Genomic DNA, 19,540 nt, shown 5'->3' with positions numbered 1-19,540 from the left:
AGCTTAGCTTAGAAGGTTAATGTGACCATTCAGGAATCTCTGCTTCCATCCCCCACTATAAATCTATATATAGACTTAAGGTAAGAAAAAATTCTAGGCATGAACAGTGAACCAAATCTTTCTTGAACTTCAGTTTTGCCACTTTCAAATATTTCAGCACTCTACTGAGCAGGATTTAGAAGCTTTCGCTTTTCCCATCTGAACTATTTTTCTTTTTTAATGTGAATAAGTGGAACTTCTTGCCAATTTTGCCAGGTTGGCATGATTCGGGACCCAGCCTTCCTATTTGGGATGTCAAATTTAGCCCCTTCATTGTGTTTCTTTTATCCAAACTTCGTGACCACGCTCTAATCTTGCTCCAGTTTTCTTTGTAATCCTCATCATCTCCTCATAATGGTGAAATTAATGGGCAAAAAACTTGCATTTGAGGGTTTTTTCCGGTCTCCTGTTTTCCTTCTTCTTGCCAGAAATCATGCTTCATCATTGGCCATTTATAACTCATAGATATAACATGTAAGATAAGTGTGTAAGTCTACATTATATCTACAATATGATGAGACTAAATATTTTATTTAATTAGCAAAAATGTGTGAAAAACTATATCCCACATCCTCATTGCCCCAATAGTTCTGCGTTCTTTTATAGTTCAACACAGCTATTTGAGACAGCGATCCAGACAAAGTTTCTGGGACATAAGCCAGGTTTTCAGCCTTAGCTTGTTCATTATATTCCTTAATAATACTTTGAAGACTATTTAGTTGAACCAAAAGAAGAATGTGCTATGATATAAGCAAAGCAAATAGAATGTTTTAATAAGACAATTTTACTTTGTTTTTCACCCTCATAAAATTCTGTTCTATTTTTCAGTTAATACATCAATTCCCAATGTCACAGAAGTAAAGGAGAACATGACGTTTGGATCAACTTTAGTCACCAACCCAAAGGGAGGGTTTCTGGTAAGAAAGCAAAGAGTAATGATAGTTAATGAACCAAGAATGCTATCATTGTAAGTCTGTATAAAATCCGTTATGTAATTTTTAATCTTACGGTTTTTAATTTTTTTAAAAGGCATGTGGGCCCTTATATGCCTACAGATGTGGCCATTTGCATTACACAACTGGAATCTGTTCTGACGTCAGCCCCACATTTCAAGTCGTGAACTCCATTGCTCCTGTACGAGGTACAGATTTTATGCAATGTTCTTGCATGTTTGAAAAGTATAAGCAATGAATGAGACATATGTATACACAGGAGCATACCAAAAAGCTTGAAGTATTTTCTCAGCTACCAGCATGACCAATTTAGGTAAATGTTTGCTTTGCCAATATATAACCAAACCTCACTGCTATTTTTGGAATTGATATTAGTGTAAATCACCTTTACAGAGTCATATTTAAACATCATAGCTAAAGCTGTCATATTGTTTTTATTTAAAGGGTGAATCTCTTTGAGGAAATTAACCTCGTTTGAAATACAACAGAATGAGAACTGTTGTGTAGAATTGATATTGAGAAAATTTCCAAAGACATTTAATGTGAATTAAAATTAAGTGGAGATAAGTTTTACTTGATAGGAACCCCAAGCCCATTGTTATTGAATGCAATGAGTATTTATCACCTGTACTTTTTCTAAAACTATTTTTTCTGATTATAAAAGCAATGCGTCTACTTTGTAGAACATCAGTTAATCTTTTAAACTGAGCTTCTTTCAGCCAAGAAAACACTTCATATACGTCTAAAAGGATAGACGCCAAATTTGCACATCTGACTCGTTTTATTGCAGAATGCAGCTCTCAGCTGGACATAGTCATCGTGCTGGATGGTTCCAACAGTATTTACCCCTGGAAAAGTGTGACAGATTTTTTGAATGATCTTCTTGAAAGAATGGATATTGGTCCTAAACAAACACAGGTAGGTGATTCTGTGTGTTTTGGTTTCTACTGTCCTAAAGATAGACATGCATAGATTTTTAATAACAAAATATTCTGAAAATCAATTAATCAATAAAGCTAAAATTCAGGATGAATTTTATATTCCATATTCTTGTTCTTATTCCTGATGAAAGGGATATTACTGGCAGGTCATGTTATTTTCTAAACAGAAAATGTTAGGAAAGCTGCCATTTTCAATGCTCTTGGAAAATATCCCCTTTAGATCTCTGTCAAATCATAATTGAATTCTTAATTATAAAATAAGCATAGCCACCTTTGGGAATTTCAGAGCAGAATTTCAGAATTTGTAGAAACCAGTCTGACATCCCAAAGAACACATCACATTATAATCTCCTTTCTCATATTATACAAATAAATTAAGAATTGATCACAGGATATTGTTCAATATCTGTTTTTTCCCTATATTTAATAATTTCTTTCCTTAAGCGAAAAGCAATTGCTCCACGCTTTAGCTGCAGTAAATCAAATGGTTTTTTTTTTACATTTTCTCCCCATGAGTATCTGTTTACAGACACATCTCCTTTATTGCCACTAAATGAAGTGAAACTTCTCATGTGACTCTTCCACTTTAGACACTGAGTTTGAATTTAATTAATCTGATGCTTTTTAAAACTTATATGGATTAAAATATAAAGGAGACACAACAGATAACAGACAAATTAAATGTCAGAGTGAGGTCAGTGCCTCAAGGGCAGGAATGAGCAGTAGAATCAGAGTCAATTGGTTGTTCCATGGTTAGGGGATGATAGGAGAGCGCAGGAGAATTTAGAAGTGCACGTGCAGTCCAGTATTCTTTCTTTTTCTCTCTGAGAGCTCTACTTTGGAGAAGTTTCTGAGGCACTGAAAAAGCAGTCTGACCACATCAGTGTCTGTCATTCCCACATTAAAACTGGGACATAAATATACATGCATATGTGTATATATATGTGTGTGTGTGTGTGTATCTGTGTACGTGCATGTATAAATAATATATATTATAAATTTTCCCAATAGGATGGTAATTGGAGATTGCAAATTAGACTCAAACCTCAAAGTGAAATGTCATATGGCTGTTTTCCAGGGCTGAACAGGTCTCTTTAGAGAGCTGGGTGAAGGGTAAGGCTGTGTATATCCTACTGGACAACAGAGAACTTCTTGAAATCAGTGCAAAATTATCACGAGAAAATGGACTCTTACACATCACAAAATGTAACTTTCCCTGGACGCAAATTTCTCATCTGTAATTGATCTTCCCAAGTGAATTACTAGAGGTTTGGAGAAGATACTGTATCTCCTCTTGCTACAGACAAAACTCTCTCCCTTCCTCATTTCCTCTCTTTCCCTATCCTTTCTCTTCTTAGTCAATAAGATTTCATAGAGCCATATTAAAGCAGGAAGGAATCTTAGAGGTCATTTAGCCCCAAATCTCAATTCATGTAGGGGAGACGAACGGCTAAGTGACTGTTCAAGGTGCCTTGCTTGTTGACAGCAGATCAGATCATACAGCTCTCCAGCTGCAGTCTGGCATTCTTTCCTTTCTGAGAGCTCTACTTCTGGACAAGTTTTAGACCTGGGCCCATCTGATGTCCCTGTATAGTAGGTCTCTAATGCTTTCAATGTCATGTTGACTGTCCCCATCCTCTACACTGACATACCCAGAATCCACAGCTCCCCTCTCCCTTGCCACTTTCCCTATGATGTGCTTTCTTCCCTTCCACCTCTTTAGGCCACTTTATTTCACCTTCTTATCCAGTCCTCTCTTTCCAAAGTTAATTCTATTCTTGGAATATTTTTTAATTTCTAATATTTTTAATCGTCTGAATATTTGATTTTACTTTTAAATTCATTTATCTATTTTACTTTAAAAAATAATTTGTTTGTACCTGTTGGTGGGAATTAGTGCAGCTGTGACAAGTTTGAAGTTGCTCCAGAACTTCAAGAAGAAAATTTACAAGGCTACTTAGAATAATCATCATGGCTTCAGTGGGGCTCTGTGCCAGGGACTCAGTTTTGTAAAGAAATAGAGAACCATCAATTGCTTATATGCACAACCCATTCTGCTGCAATTTTGGTATTGCTAACTGTAGAACGATAATTAATTTTACATTTCTGTAGTGAGAGTCCTGATAGAGGAGCTATTCCTCCTAACCACCAGAGGAATTCTAGCCTGCCAGGGTGAGCTTTGTGGACTTGTATGTCTTTCTCGGAGGGAACAATGACTCTATTCAGAGGAACGGGGCCCAGCCCTTGGGATCCAGACGCTACCAGTGAACGGGAGGGAGACGAACTTACTCTGAGGCAGAAGAGTCAAGTCACATTTCCTCAGTTCTAGGACCCCACTCCACAGAGAGGAAGATTTCAGAATGCAACTCTGGGCACTGAGTTGTTTGTAGTATCCGCTGACTTCACCCTAAGAACCTGCTCCCTAAAGAGAGAGGAGCTGCTTAAATTGCTGAAATTTTATGTCACATTTTCAACTTTTGCTGGTATCATTCATTGTGAAGCTTGGCTATCCTCATTCATCCTGATATTCAGATGTTTTTCCTGAGGGTTTGCTGTGTATCAGGCTCTGTGCTAGGGCCTGGATAACTGTGGAGAATAAGACAGACACGGCCACTGGCTTCACAGATCTTCTGTATGATGTGGTGTTTCTCCAGCTGTGGCTCACGGAATTCCTGCTTCTGAGTCCCCGAGGTGCTGCGACTGTACCCCAGACGTTCAGAAGCAGAGTCTCTGAGAGCAGGCCTTTACAGCCTGCGTGTTAAGTAAGCAATCCACGTAATTCTTAAACAGGTTGAAATCTGAGAAACGCTGGACTAATGCATTGTTATATTGATGTGTGTGTTTGTGTGTGTGTGTGTGTGTGTTTGCTGCATCCTCTAGATGACAGGCACCTCAACAGTAAAGACTTTATATCATCTTCTATTCTTGTCAGTGGCCAGCCCAGTGCTGTGCTGTGACATAGCAGGCTCTCCATGAGCACTTGTTGAAAAAAACGTATCTATCATAATGAATGCATTTTGTATTATCTCTGATGGGCAGGCATTTAATGAGACTTTTTTTCTGTCACTGGCATTTTAATATTCTTTTAAGTAAGCCTTAATAGGGGGAGGAGAGATGATTCCGACTGTAAATAAACTTTGCTGGTTTGTCTTCTTGGTTTCGTTTTAATTTAGGTTGAACCATATGAAATTGTTGCTATTTGATCAGGGTTTTTTTTTTTGACCTACAAATACAGCAATTTCGTATACAACCTAAATTAAAATATAGGACTTTTTTTAACAGACATTTTAAAACTAAAAATAAGTCATAAGCCACTTCTCTCTCCATCCAAGGAGAGTAGAAGAACTTCATCCTAAATAAGTTTTAAAGGGATGACCGGCCAAAAAAATTTATATTCTGATTGTACCTCCTGAGATCTTGTTTGTTATATTGAGTACAGTTACACACTGGGTGCAATAGGTGAAGATTGAATATGATGGCCTCTTCTCTACAATCATGGACTTGTCATTTAGTAATTGCAAGTATTGAAAGGTGGTCTCAAAGATATGAACCATTCCTGGAAGTAATTGTCACCTCCACAAAGAAAAAAGGAAAAGAAAGAAGCAAGGAAGATAAATAAAAAAGTTTGCCTTAAAGTTTCCATATGGCACTTAGTAAACGTTAGTGGAATGCAATGCAAATAACAAAAACATTGACTCTAAATAGTCAATTTTTCTTCCGTGTTTCTGTGTGGTCCCGTTAACACTTTTGCAAACATAGTCAAGGAATATTTGCAAACCAATTTTTTACCCAAGACAGAGTAAGGGCTGTAAAATTGCCTTCTAAAAAAACCACCTATAAAAACAAACCTGAAATACTCTGAGCTTGCTGTAAAAGATATGATGGTATAAACATGATGCAGTTCTTATTGATCCTCAATACCTAAATATAACATTGCTTTGAATAACAAATGAGAATGATATAAATATGCCAAATACGAGTGCATTACCCTAAATAAAACCAGTAAATTGTGAGGCTTGATATAAAAGTGAAATATACTAATGGAACAATGTTTAGATTGTTCCCATCAAGAATGTAGCATAACATTAAACCAGGCAAAACGAAAGAGAGAAATTAATTTTTAGGAATATTATTTATCTTTCTTTTTACTGCGCATTTTATGGCCCTTTCCCAAGAAACCTTACCGATGACTGATTCATTGTTTTGAGGGCTGAAAAGAAGCCTGACTGAGCTATGCAGCCACAGGCTTGTCAGTCAGGCTACAGTTTCTGAAAGTGGTGTTGTGAATGAGGTGACTCTTCTTGCTTGCTTGCCTCCTGGTCTCTGTTCTCCCAACCTCCATCCATCACTCACCTGACTTATCTTTCCAAGGTAAAGTTCAGATCATGGCGTTTCCCTGGATAAAAATCTCCTATCACTGCCTGCTGAGTGACATCCAAGCTCTCCAGTGGACTATAAGGCTTTTGTCGCCTGGCACTAGTCATTCCCGCTGCCTCCTGCCTCCCTCGTGCCCACCTCTCTTCTTGCCCTGCAGCCGCTCCTCACCCAGGCTTTCCCTGAACACATTGTTCGGTGCTCACGTGATTCCCCCTGCCTGGAATGCCTTTCTCCTCCGCAGGCTCTAGGCGCTAGGTGAACTTCTTAGGACTCAGTTCAAGTGTCACTTTCTCCATCATTTTCTATGATTATTTCACCCGCCCTTCCCAAGAAAAATTCCTTCCTCTCCTGTATACTTGTAGCATTTGCGCATCCTTCACTTATTGCTCTCATCACTCAGGAACATCACTTTTTGTCTCGTGTGTCTGTCTCTCCTGGTGTTCTGTGAATTCCATGATGACAGCATTGTGCCTTAATCTTTTTATTTATGAAATACAGTCCAGAGTTTTATGTGTTGCCTAGCACACAAGAGGCAAGTCATTTATGTTGGGAAAATGTAATTCCTGAAGCTTTTCATTTCCTCTTGTGTTAAAAATCATTATTGTAAGTGACCACCTTCTCTCATTCTACTTCACGAAATCGTTGAGCTAGAAGGCACTGCTCGTGGGGGACCCCTGGACAGCCCTTTACATTGTGTTTCAGGCTTTTTTTGCAGGTGATCACTCATGGAACCCCATTCACCTCCAATCCTGATTTCGCCCATAGTCTTCTCCCTTATCCGCAAAACTTTAACATCTCCTATCCTTGCATTTTTGAGCATGGATCAATTTCATTGTAGTATCTTCCATCAAGCAAGAGGCCAGCTAAAGACACTCTTTTCCTAGAACCCATATCTATCATCTATCAACTTTATGTTTTTAAGGACTCAGTTCATCTACCTGTGAACCAGTCCCATTTACGTCCCTCTCTGCAGTGACAAAAAGTTAAGGCTCGTTTCAGTTAACGTAGCCTCCGCGTGGTTTGCGCTGACAGTTAACTTGGACTGCAGCCTGAATTCTCACCACCTCAGGCTCCGACTGCATTGCATGGAAAACAGGTTGTAGGGCAGGGCTTAGGTACCACAGTTTGGTAAAAGGAAATAGAAGTTGGCCAGACACAAATCCTGAGCACTTGTCAGGTTAAGCAATTGTGCATCTAATGGAAACATAGAAAATTTCATTGTTTTCCCCTGTCGTTACTCCCCTAAAGAAGCTCTTAACTTGATAATGTTACTTGTTGAATAAAAGCCCAGAAACTTAGCTAGTGCTGGGCCTTAACATTTTGGAGCTGGTGTTATAACTCTGCCTTAACAATGCAAGGTAATTATATAATTCTAAATGAGGAAATAATTCCATTCCTTCATAACTCTTTGACTTAATACACTTGATAGCTATTTAAACATGTTTCTTTCTTAAACTCTCTTGTCATTCTCTTGTGACACTAAATTTCATGAGAGCAAAATCAGTAAGGCCCTCCTTTCAGCAACTTTTAACAGTGGCATTCTTTTCATATTCCTCCCATTCACTTTCCTACTCTTTTTTCTCTGCTCCCAAAAGAAGTGAAGCCATTGGGCCATTAATTCATTTTAATTCAGCAGATACTTATTGGTCAAGTATTATGCTAGGTGTCATGGGCAATATAAAAGAACACTAAAACTTTATCCCTAATCCCAAAAAACTTCCAACTTAGAAATGAGGTAAAATCTTATATTTGGATAACTGCAATGCATGATAATGTGTCATAAATATAAGAGGTGCGAATGAAGCAGAACAATGAATTAATCTTTACAGGTAAGTAACTCTCAATATTGTAAAGCAATGGTTTCCAAACTATGTCGTTTGAGGTGCTACGTTCCTCACAAAAAACATTCTCTTGAATAAGAATGAAATACATATATCAAGCCTTACAATTCGTGATTCACAATGCATGTTTTCATATTAAAACTCTGAGAACACTTCCAGAGGAATTTGCTTATGAGTCAGAGTGGAGCAATTTGGGGACAGGAGTGAGAGAAAGCCTTGTTCTTTTGCACCATTTGAAATTTGCGACTTTTTAAATTTACTCTAAATAGCAGAGGAAGAAAGAGGGACAGACAGACAGATGGAGACAGAAAGAGATTAGAGAGAAGAGGGTCCTGCTGTAAAGATACATGGTTAACTTTGTGTTACCCGTTGTTTCCCAGATGGCTTGACCATGGAACTCTTTTTCAAATCATATCTGGTGACATACAAAAGGATGCTAGGATTCTGTGGCAAAAGCCTAAGGGAACATTAGTTTGGGGCTTAGCTGAAGAAGGATTGTAAATCTTATGTTTAAATGGAGAGTTCAAATAAGTGTTACAAACCTCTTGTTCATGTGAGAGTCCTCAGCTAGTTCTGTGCCTGATTTATGCCATAGCCTGAATCAGCTCAGTTCTCTTTGGCCTTAGATTGAAATTACATACCTATGGTCTTTTGTTCTCCTTAATCAAGTTCAAACTGCATCTCCCAGGAGGTGAATGCATCCCTTCCAGTTGTCTCTGAAAAGCAACTGTCCCTTCTGCTTGTGACTTGTCCCTTCTTTATAAGAGTCTCTCGCTGTTACCTTCATCCACTCTTTCACTGATGCCAGAAGCTCCTCTCTTTCCATTCTCCCTTAAAAAAGCCCACAGCTAACTCCCTTGCTTCTTTTAGCTGCCATCCCTGCATGCTTTTTTCCATTTAGCAAAAATACCTGGAATCCCTCGTGTCCATTATTCCTCCCCAGCTCCCTACTGAACTTCCACTCTCTGGTTTTTCTACCATTCCAATGCATTTGGCTGCTTCAAGTCAGACAGGATGATTATTGGTTGTTTTTCTTTTTGTCAATTTCTAGAATAATTTAAATTCCTTATCACCCTGGACATATTTCCCGAGCTCAAGACTGCTTTGCTTTCTCTCATTCTACTTCCATAACCTGTTGTCTGTTCTTTACCTGAGTATCTCATTCAGGAAGCTGGGTCCTCCTTCCTCCACGAGGCCTTTCCATGTGAGGCCATAAATATGCTTGTGATTCTCTCTCTTCCTGCCTCCTCACCGTGTGTATTGAGCACTTGACTCACTTTTTATCTGGTTATTTAATTCTCCTACTTATTTGATTCTGTTATATCTGCATATATTCACATTATGCTAGTATGAACCCGCCTTAAATTATAAACTAAGCTGGGATGGAAACTATTTCTATTGAACTGGGTCTCAGCAAAGCATTACGTATGTATGTGATTTGACTATTTTCCTGTGATGAAAGCTAATAAATGGCACCCTTTTCTGAAAAAAGACACAGCAGACCTTGTTCTGTCTGGGTCCTGAGGAAATAAGAGGCCCGTATCAGCCGGGAACCTACCCTGACTGTCATTTCCCTGAGATCTGAGTCCCCACTGCTCACTCTTCTCATTTCCCACACTTCTTTGTATCTCTCTTTTTCTGCTTATCGTTATTTCCCTGCTATTTCAGTTTTCTACTTGCTCATGTGAAATGTTACAGTCATCTACTAAGAATGTTTAAGGGTCAACTGTGAGCAAAGCAAAGCAGTGGTAAGGGATAAGAGAATACCAAAAGCTATGACACAGTCCATGCTCTTTCCCCCGCTTGCCTTCTTAGAACTTACAATGTGGTTAGGGAGATGGAGCATGCAAACAAAACGCTGGGGAAGAATGAAGTACTCACAGGAGCAGGACAGACAAGTTTGCTTCAGAGCTCGGAGAAGGGGAAGTTCAGTATGAGCTATATTGATGACAAGCTGGGGAAAGTTTTGCAGAGAAAGCGAAGCTTGAATTGGATCTTACAGAAGGGGTAGAATTTAGCTTAGTTGGAAAGATCAGGAAGGGCATTTGTTTGGAGTAGAATGCATAATGGTAAGTCTTGAAGATGAGAAAGAAGAGAATGTAGGACCAGGCTGTTGAGTGACTGATGGTCAGGGGAGGAAAACCAAGTTTTAACCTGTAGGCTTAGTATTTCAAGGAGCAGCTTGAAGTTTTACCTGTTTTCTACTTTAAGTAGAATAAAAATTCCCTTTTAAAGTATATTTCAGAGTCATTGATATAGGCAATGGAGAGTTATTGGAGGTTTTTGAACAAGGAAGTTATGTGATAAAAGCAGGATTTCAAGACAGTTAGTCTAGCATTAATATGTAGAAGGATTTGAGGAGAGTGGAAATGGAAGGAAGGAGATCAGCAGTGGAGAGACCGACCATTGCCATGGCCCAGGTTCAAGGCCATGAGGTCTGGCCAGGACCAAAGAAGAAATGCAGACACATAGACAATAGCTGCCTTAGGTCCAGTTCCCCAGAAACAAACCCTGAGAGAAGGAGTCAAGTGAGAGGGATTTACCAAGGGAGAGCTTCCAAGAGGAAATAGGAAGGGATTGGGGGAACAAAAAGAGGAGCCACAGAGGACACACAAGGGGGTGATTTCAGGTGAAGTCTAGGCCTCAGCCTGGTGTGGAAGGGGAGCTCCAAATTGTGTCAGGGCTTGGGTGCACTCAGGCTTCACCTGTGGAGCAGTGCAATGGCTGAGGAGGGAGAAAAAACTCCCAGCCACTTCTGGCTCTTTAACCCTTTGGGACAAAGCAGCTCTAGCAGTCCAAGGGCAGTCCTCTGACGAGAATCGCAGGTGGAGTTGCTAGGAGCAAAGTAAAAGAAAAGGTGAGAGAACGGCAGTTGTAAGTTCTCTATCTTCACGTTTACAAAGAATAAGCTTATGGAAATGAGATATATGTTAGGTAGGTAGGTAAGTAGAGAGAGAGAGAAGATATAAAGCACTGATCTCTGACTCACAAGGATTTAAACATGTTCTGCTCTTCCTGGTGTGAAGATAATTTATCCAGATAATCTAATAGTTCCTAGTAGGTTCAATATGTAAAGTGTGCTATAAATGTGAAATGTTATGGCACTAAGCAGCTTTGTTTTGTTAGCATGACTTCCACCTCTTCTCTCCATGTGTAAGTGAGATACTCTCTTTTTCCTGAGAAGTTAACAGTTTATGACTAGAATTTGATTGAAGTCAATAAAATGGAGCAAAGTGTATTCATTAGTAAAACGTAGTAGGACTGTCGGGCAGTGCTGTGTACAACCACATTTGAGATGCATGGTCATAACTTTAAAGTGAGACCAGTCCACAGGTTGTTTGATTTTTGTCTAGCCACATTCCATGTCACAGAAGCAGCCACTAGAAGGAGATATTTGGACCTAACCAGAGTTGGAAGTTAGCCAAGTGAGTTAATGGAGGGAAAAAAAGGTTAAGGGAGTTAAATGTTTGCCAGTAAATGATTATGGTGATGGACCATGAAGTCCAGGCTAGATACAAAAAAAAAAAAAAAACAAAGATGTATGAATTAATTGGAAGTGTTGATGTGGTCAGTGAATTGATGAATTAGATATACCAGGTAAATGAGCTGAAGGTAATGGTCAGAGAGAAGATCACTTGAAATTGACATTGAAGTGCTGCAATTTTCCAGGTGACAAGGTCAAGGATAAGACCTTGGGAGTAGAAGACATAGGTGGCCTAGAGGAAAAGGTTACGAAGCCGAGGCCGTGAAAGAAGTAAGAGAGGAGGGTGTTCAACAGATTCATCCAAGTAATAAAATGTCCAAGAATAATGTCAGGGGTGACAGTCTTCAGAGTGCTTTAGCCTCCTGCTTAATCAAATAAAAACAAAGAGAAATAAAAACAAAACCAACTCTGTAAGATGTCCTGAATGGATGAGCACTTAACTTCCAGAGCAGCATTTATTCACCTTGGTACTCTAAATTAGGCCTAATGATTATCTAAGTAACAAAACCATTTTACTCTTATTTGCACCGAACATTTATATGCACAAAGACAAGGTCAAACCTACATGGTTTCCCTTCATAATTATTCAGTGTCTCCATGAATTACTAATTAAAAGCTATCAGGGTCATTGAGAAGATAAATTTAAATCTATGCAGAGAGTAATAGATAACTGTCCATAACATGTAATTATAAGTCAAGGAAATAACCTGAATTGGAGTCATGGGTGTGTCCTCAGCCATTTTGTTATTTCTGTGTGTAGTTAGTTGGTTGTATCCTACCTTATTTCCAAAGGGGCTTCTGGTCATCTTTATTCCAATTATAATAGCACATGGTCTTGAGACAGATGCTGATGGATGGATGGGGTGAAAGATATATTCATGGAAGAGCAGGGCTAACCTCAACGTGGACTGAGCAGACTGCTTGTTCATTCAGCTTATGATGCGACTTATCTTATGCTTGTGTATATTCTCTAGTTATTTCTTGTTTATCCTACACCTGACTAAGCAAGCCTAAGGAGAGATGCCTATGTTCTATTTCCTTCTTTAAATATGATCTGTTTGTCTGTTTGATCATATTCTCTAGTGTCTCTTAGTTAGCTAGCTAGCTAATGGAATTCATTGAGTAGTCATGAAATGAGGCAGCACTTACAGAAGCTAGCAAGGGCAGGTGATTGGAGAATTGGGGGGTGGTGTTTGGGGGTGAGGGAGGTGCATTTTTATCAAGAGGAAGTAGAGTGATAGAAAGAGCCCTAGAATAAGGGATACATGTCTTAGACTAGGCTCCCTTCTCCCCCTTCGCTATGGGGAGTAAGGTTTTTAAACTCAGTTTCCTCATTTATAAAATGTGATATTAATTTCCATGACTATAATTTGAATAAATTAGGAAAGAAAGTTCTTTAAAAAGCAGTAAAGATAAGGATCGTATTCTTATTTAGGAATAACAGCATAATTACTCCAAGATGTCTAGGGTACTCTGGCAGGTAGTTCAAAGATGATCAAGATTATTCTAAAGTGGAGATTCTCTTGTCTTTTTCTACAAATGCCAGAGTATCCTTTTGGTTTCCAAAAAGACCTAGCTGTGGAAATGTATCAATAAATCAGACATACAATTAAGCCTAAAGATTTCTGATAATGGTAATGTCAGCAGGGGAGGCTAGAAGGTAGATGCTGATCCTTTGTGCCACTTGGAAATAGGATCAGACTTGGAAATAGGATTAGCTGTAAAGCAGCACCAGAGGCATCTTTACCAATGGGCAAACCAGGCAACTGCCTTGGAAAGAAGGCAGCCTGTCTCAAATTACCTCCAATACCCCAGAAATGAAGTGCCCAGAATTCCTACATTAAAAAGATATTCCTGAGGCCAGCCCAGTGGTGTAGTGGTTAAGTTCGTGTGCTCTGCTTTGGCGGCCCGGGGTTTGCAGGTTTGGATCCCGGGCATGGACCTATATACTGCTCATTAGGCCATGCTGTGGCAGCGACCCACTTATAAAATAGAGGAAGACTGGCACAGATGTTAGCTCAGAGCCAGTCTTCCTCACCAAAAATAAATAAATTAATTAATTAATTAAATTAAATAAATAAATAAATAAAAGAAAAAAAGACCTTCTTTTTGGGTGAAGAATTCTCTGAGTCCCTAATTTTGAGCTAGGAAGGTCAGACAAACAGTTATCTTCAGTTACAGTTCTTGATGTAGATTAGTTTATAGGTTTGCATAAACCTCTAAAGAAGGGCACAGAAAAAGAAAAAGTGGGCATCTCTGTAGGGGAGGAATATAGAGTGAGGGAAATTGAATCTGGGGGCTGCTTTATCTTCCATTTCGTTTTACTTCATGGTAGCTCTGCAGTTAGCTGCCTGCATGATTCAGTCTGTGGAACACGGTGAAAGGAGGAAAGCAGTAAGAGAGAGAAGACAGAGAACAAGAAAAGGGGTGGTGGGGAGAAGGGCTGATTTGGGAGAAATAAAGCCACCACTGAGCTACAGAGAGCATGAAGCACAGCGCATCCCTGCTTATTCGTCCAGCCTCCGCCTGCTCCACTCTCGCCTCATAGCCTGGGCCAGGCTCACTGACATTCTTCCTGTTCTTAGGGCAGCCCTCCCTCTTTCCCATCTCAGCTTCTTCATGTACACACTTCCTTTTGTGTGGACCAATCCTCCCTCTCAGACACCATCCAGGATCGGCCTCCGCCCTCCTAGGACCTATCCTTTAAGTCTCCACTTAAATATCTCTTCTGAAAGGCCTTCGCTGAGCCCCCTTGTTAAATTAGGGCCCTACGTTGTGCTTGCTAGTGACAGCTTTTCCATTAAAGCCCTTTTCACAGTTTGCAATTGACTGCGTCCTTGAATAATCATGTGTTTAATCTCTCTCTCCCCATAGTTTAGAAGTTTCATGAAGGCAGGGACCATGTCAGTGTGTTTCACATTCTACCCCCCAAGGCCATCAGAGTCATTCAGTAAAAACTGTTGAAAAGATAAACCAATCATTTGAGACGTTTAATAACAGCATTTTCATTTTTGTTCTTTAGGCTATGAATATGCACAGAGTGGCAACGATTGCTGTCAAAGTAGAAAGATTTGGATTCTGGTAGATTTTTAAACTCATGTGAAAGACTAAAATGTATTACATCTGATCTATGTGTTTAAAGTGAAGAAAAGTGAAACAGGGAATATGCTAGATGGATAACTCACAGTGGCTTGGTATTTCAGGTTGGAATTGTACAGTATGGAGAAAACGTAACCCATGAGTTCAACCTCAATAAGTACTCGTCGACGGAAGAGGTGCTTGTTGCAGCGAATAAAATAGTCCAGAGAGGAGGCCGCCAGACCATGACAGCCCTTGGGATAGACACAGCAAGGTACATGGGTAAAAAATAAACGCAAGTAAAAGACTGCAAAATAATTGATAGCCATCTGGCCCTTTGGAGTATTCATTGAACATTTACCTTAGCAATACTTAAAACTATCCTGTTTAAAATTAGATTCACCTGAGTAACTAATAGTTACAGGATCAAGTTTTTTCTGTATTACAATCTCACCACTCTTCTTATCTTTCCTCTTATTCCAAAGGTTTAATTGATGGAGAATCAGTCCAAAAAAGTCACTGTAGTCTACCACAGCATGTTCTTGGGTGCTAAACATATCAGTGAATATCGTTTCCCTTTATTTTTTGTTTTCAGTTTCTAGTTGTCTCAATTTTTATAAAAAATGGATAACTATGAGTCCACTTCTGCTCAATATGTATTCATATCCTCATATGTCTTTACTTTTACAGTACCTGACTTAGGGTTATTGAAGTTCCCAAATGAGACTTTTTAAGAGGCCAAATTAAATCTTGTCTTATTTGAAATCATTTTCAGTGCAGAGATTGAAAGAAGTGGAAAGGATTTCATCCTTTGTAATGCTCTCTCTCTCTTCCTTACTTTCTCCAGATTCCCTCTGCTGTTCCCCCCCTCCCTCCTCCTTTCTGCAGTTTCCTTCATGGAGAGCACATGGTCCACTTCTGACTCACTCTCTAAGAACCTACAGAACTGTCCTTTTCTTACAAAGTAGAACATTTCTTTTCTGTATTTTCTCTGATCTCATTCAGCTCTTATCCCTTGCTGTTTCTCCCCTTAGTCACCATGAAAGCTAGTAAGTTTCTGAACAAAAACTAAACAATATGAAAATCACAACAAATCTAATAAGCAGTTTGACTGATGTTAAGGGTTCTTCTGTTAAATGCCTCCAACTTCTGGATTCTCACCTGATTTTGAAGAGCTAATTACCCATGCTCTGCCTGCCTGCGAAGCTCAGTGTTTTAAGGGGGTTAAAATAGTTAATATGGATACTCCAAAGAATGGGTTGGATATTCAAAAATTTAAAATTTCATGTGCAGCTTCAGATTCGTAAATGTTAGAAAAGCATGTGGTTCTAGTTATACAAGGTCCAAGAGAAAATAACCACAAACAGTTGGGTGATTATATGTTTACCTGCCCGTCGGATCACCAATTTACATGCACAAAAAGCCCATGTGTTTAGGTGTACTGAATGCACCCTCCTAAATAATTGAGTAAATGTGACTGCACTTTCAAAGTAAGTCAGAGTGTTCTTTGAAAGCTCCAAGCCCGTAGGGAGCTGTGTATTTTCCAAAGACAACCATTTAAGAATGAATATTCAACTTTGAAAACTAACTGAAGAAATATTCTGGCTGCTTTGGCTCCTGCATAAATACCACTCGAAATACCATTTCCCTATATGGTTTCTGCCTACTTGTTTCCCAAAGTCTCTAGTTGTAGGACACAGACTTTACTGAGTTTTGTGTATGTATAAAACTCTGTAACGATATTACTAAGTAGCCTTCTTGTACGCTAGTTTTTCATGTTTAAGCATATTTTTAATTGCTCTGTATTCCTTTCAGGGAGGGCCAGTTGCAAACAATATTTTTAATTTTTTTGAATCCTTTACTTTCATTTTCAGTGTCTCCCAGTTCAAAATATTTTTTGTGTCCCCTTTGTCCTATCCCAAATTTCCTTTCTTTTCAGTAGGTTCACTGTGTTTAATCATGAGGCCTGGATCCTCCTGTCCCAAAGAGATTCTCCTTGGATATTTTAATGTTTAAAAGCATGCAGGGAGATGGATCCTTAATTCAAAGAAAGGACTTTGGATGGTGGTATTTGGAGTCAAGGGCAATTTGCTGAGGAAGATATTTGGAGCAGAAAGAGTGTACTCAGGATTTCTGCCAGTGGCAGAAATGTAATGTATTCTCACATTATATAAACCCAGCCCTGGTTTCAGAGCCAGCAGATTTTCTTTAAGAAAGGTCTTTTGATCATCTTCTTCGGCTGATATTCATTTAGTTATGGCCTTGATCTTGGAGAGAATTAGGAAGTTTTGGTGATCCTCTAAGGAATTAAAACTGTAAAAAGTATTGACTCTCATACAATATCCATGTTTGGACTTCACTGAAAGACTAGCCTTTAACATCTGTTTTCACCTTTGTGCATATAAAGACATCAGAAAATCTATGTGTATAGTGTAGAGGGCAGAGAAACACAGTTACGCAGTGATCATTTTTTTTAAATAGCTTATTTTTTTCTTTTGAAAATTTTAAGAAAAATAGAAAAAATAGTACAATAAAATCCTGTGTATGCACCAAACAGTTGTTAGCATCCTGTCACGTTTGCTTTAAGTCCTTTTAAAGAAAAAATAATCACAGATAAAATCCCTTTGCCCCCGTCACCAGGATCCCCTTTCCCTGCTCACAGAATACCCACAATTGCCCATTGACTGTGCATCTACAGTAAAACTAATGTGTCTTGTGCAAACAGTTTAGAAGGTTAGTCTGAGAGAGATATTTCTGTGGCGTGTCCCAGACTGCAGCTGTTTGCCCTCATGAGCAAAGTAAAATATTGACGTGGGTCATTCAGTACAATGATTGCTATACTTTATATCAAAATCTAAAAAATATGACATCCTTTCATCGTTTCAGTCCTAAATAAAATGTGCTCTTCTCTTTCAAGACTCTGGAGAGGAAAATGAATTGAGTTACAGAAGGTAATAGAGAAGGGGAAAGTGTGCCTCTGTGTGTGTGTGTGTGTGTGTGTGTGTAGAATACACAAAACAAACAAAAATTGTCAATTTCTCCTATCGTCCATCTCTTTCCATAAATCCTTGTTGAATTAAATCACAATTCCTTTCTTTGCAATCAGGTTATAGCATTTTTCCTTCTCTCTATGCCACCTCCTCCCATCCCACCCCCTCAGCTGTGTCCTAAAACCTAGTTCAGACCAAAGCTTTTGCAGCTACTCCAACCCCTTCCTGTCCCCCGTAGCCCGGCTCTGTCCCTCACTCAGACCACCCCATCTGCAGTCCTTTATCCCGATGTCTGATTTTTCTCGTACCCAGAGCACTCTCAAGGCACACAAATATCGTTTTCTCCCATCTGCCGTCCTCAACTCAGAGGATTTCCTATCTGTTTCTATGAATTTCAGAGTAGGTGTGGGGAAGTGAGGACTAACACAAAAGCTTCTGCCAAAAGCAGAAGAGGCCCATCAAGCAAGAGAAGGAGTGTTTACAGAGGAAGGAGTGGCTGGGAGAATATCGAACATCTGACCTTCTCTGAATCTGATGTCCGCTTCCAGTCACACCCTCCCTTTGAAGTTTCCAAAGAATGAAATACTTCTGCCTTTTGTATATGGGATAAGTGGTGACTAACAAAATGGTGACCTCTCCGTCATCTGGAATAAATCTAAACCTATTACAAATAATGACCATCATGCCTCCCAGCTTGAACAATGGGCGTCAATGTTGATCTTGGAGGGGAAGCCCTGGGTACCTCGAGTTGTCAGTGTTTGCCTTCAGTTCATCACTTTGCCTGACCATGGAGCGGTGTTTTATTTGCTTCTCTTTTCATCTGTAATTATTTCAGAAAGGAGGCTTTCACTGAAGCCCGGGGCGCCCGACACGGGGTAAAGAAAGTCATGGTGATTGTGACTGATGGAGAGTCCCATGACAACCATCAACTGAATCAGGTCATCCAAGACTGTGAGAAACAAAATATTCAGCGGTTTTCCATTGCTGTAAGTACATGCCTAGAGGTGGTGTTCATCCTATGGCGTGAAGAGAAGAGCTGTGTGCATATCATGGTTGTTTTATGAAAGTTACACAAACAAGGTTGAAAAGGAGAAAATTCTCCATTTGGAGGTAAATCTATGGGAGGAGGATTGGGTCTTGCCCCTTTTGTGTCCTCAGGAAGGGAGAATGAGAGAAAGAAAGGGACGGAAATAGGGAGGGAAAAAGGGGAGAAGAAAAGGAGGAGGAGAAAGGAGGGAGGGGGAAAAAGATGCAGGGATGGAGAGAAGAAAGAAGGAAGAGAGGGAGGGAGGAAACTGAAGACGTGCTAGATAATAAATAAAGCTTGCTAATTGCCTGCTAATTAATAATTCATCCCACAGTTTTGGAGGGTGGAAAATCAGGACATGACTTTTATGATAATCTACTAAAAGTCAACAATGGTATTTCCACACCTACAGCTCAAATATTTGGAAAGAAGCAAAAGGCACCTAAATTTTTGTCTACCTTGGACAGTCTACCCTGGGACTTAAGAGAAAAGCCCCGTGCTACTGCAAGACCTTCTTACTGGTTCCGAAGTTCTGGGTGCTCTTCTGTACATGCCACCTCTGGGCATTACTAGTGAAACAGGGAGGAATTGGGAGATAGCTGCCATTCTCTGTGCAGAGCCATTTCCTCTCTACTTCATTTCCCCAAACTGCACCACCAAAGGGAAGCAGCTAGCAGCTCGAAACTTATCTTCTCTCTGTAACTGCGTTTAAGCTGGACAAGAAAGGCAGAAAGATCAGAGAAGAAGAAATTTCCTTTGGTTCCAAGGAAAAACCCAGCCTACTCTGGATGATACAGCAAATATTACATA

General features: G+C 39.5%; 1 protein-coding gene and 1 long non-coding RNA gene across 6 annotated transcripts in view; one reads left to right on the top strand and one right to left on the bottom strand.

Annotated features, from left to right (window-relative positions):
• The window catches only part of ITGA1 (integrin subunit alpha 1), a 147,823-nt gene that overhangs the window by 64,910 nt on the left and 63,373 nt on the right, over positions 1-19,540 (top strand). For all 5 annotated transcript variants that reach the window (XM_070245859.1, XM_070245858.1, XM_070245857.1 and 2 more), the window contains 5 exon segments: positions 868-956; positions 1,069-1,180; positions 1,783-1,910; positions 14,839-14,987; positions 18,539-18,689. In XM_070245859.1, coding sequence (XP_070101960.1) covers positions 868-956; positions 1,069-1,180; positions 1,783-1,910; positions 14,839-14,987; positions 18,539-18,689 — 629 coding nt within the window.
• Positions 1,068-6,382, bottom strand: LOC138919954 (uncharacterized). The gene is made up of 2 exons (XR_011430552.1): positions 6,287-6,382; positions 1,068-4,355 (listed from the first exon to the last, which is right to left on the bottom strand). It is a non-coding gene; the product is annotated as an uncharacterized lncRNA (long non-coding RNA).

The sequence above is a fragment of the Equus caballus genome, chromosome 21 (assembly GCF_041296265.1).
Source record: "Equus caballus isolate H_3958 breed thoroughbred chromosome 21, TB-T2T, whole genome shotgun sequence".
Lineage (NCBI taxonomy): Eukaryota > Metazoa > Chordata > Mammalia > Perissodactyla > Equidae > Equus > Equus caballus.
Note: the sequence above shows the minus strand (reverse complement) of the source record. Positions and strands in the feature narration are given on the sequence as shown.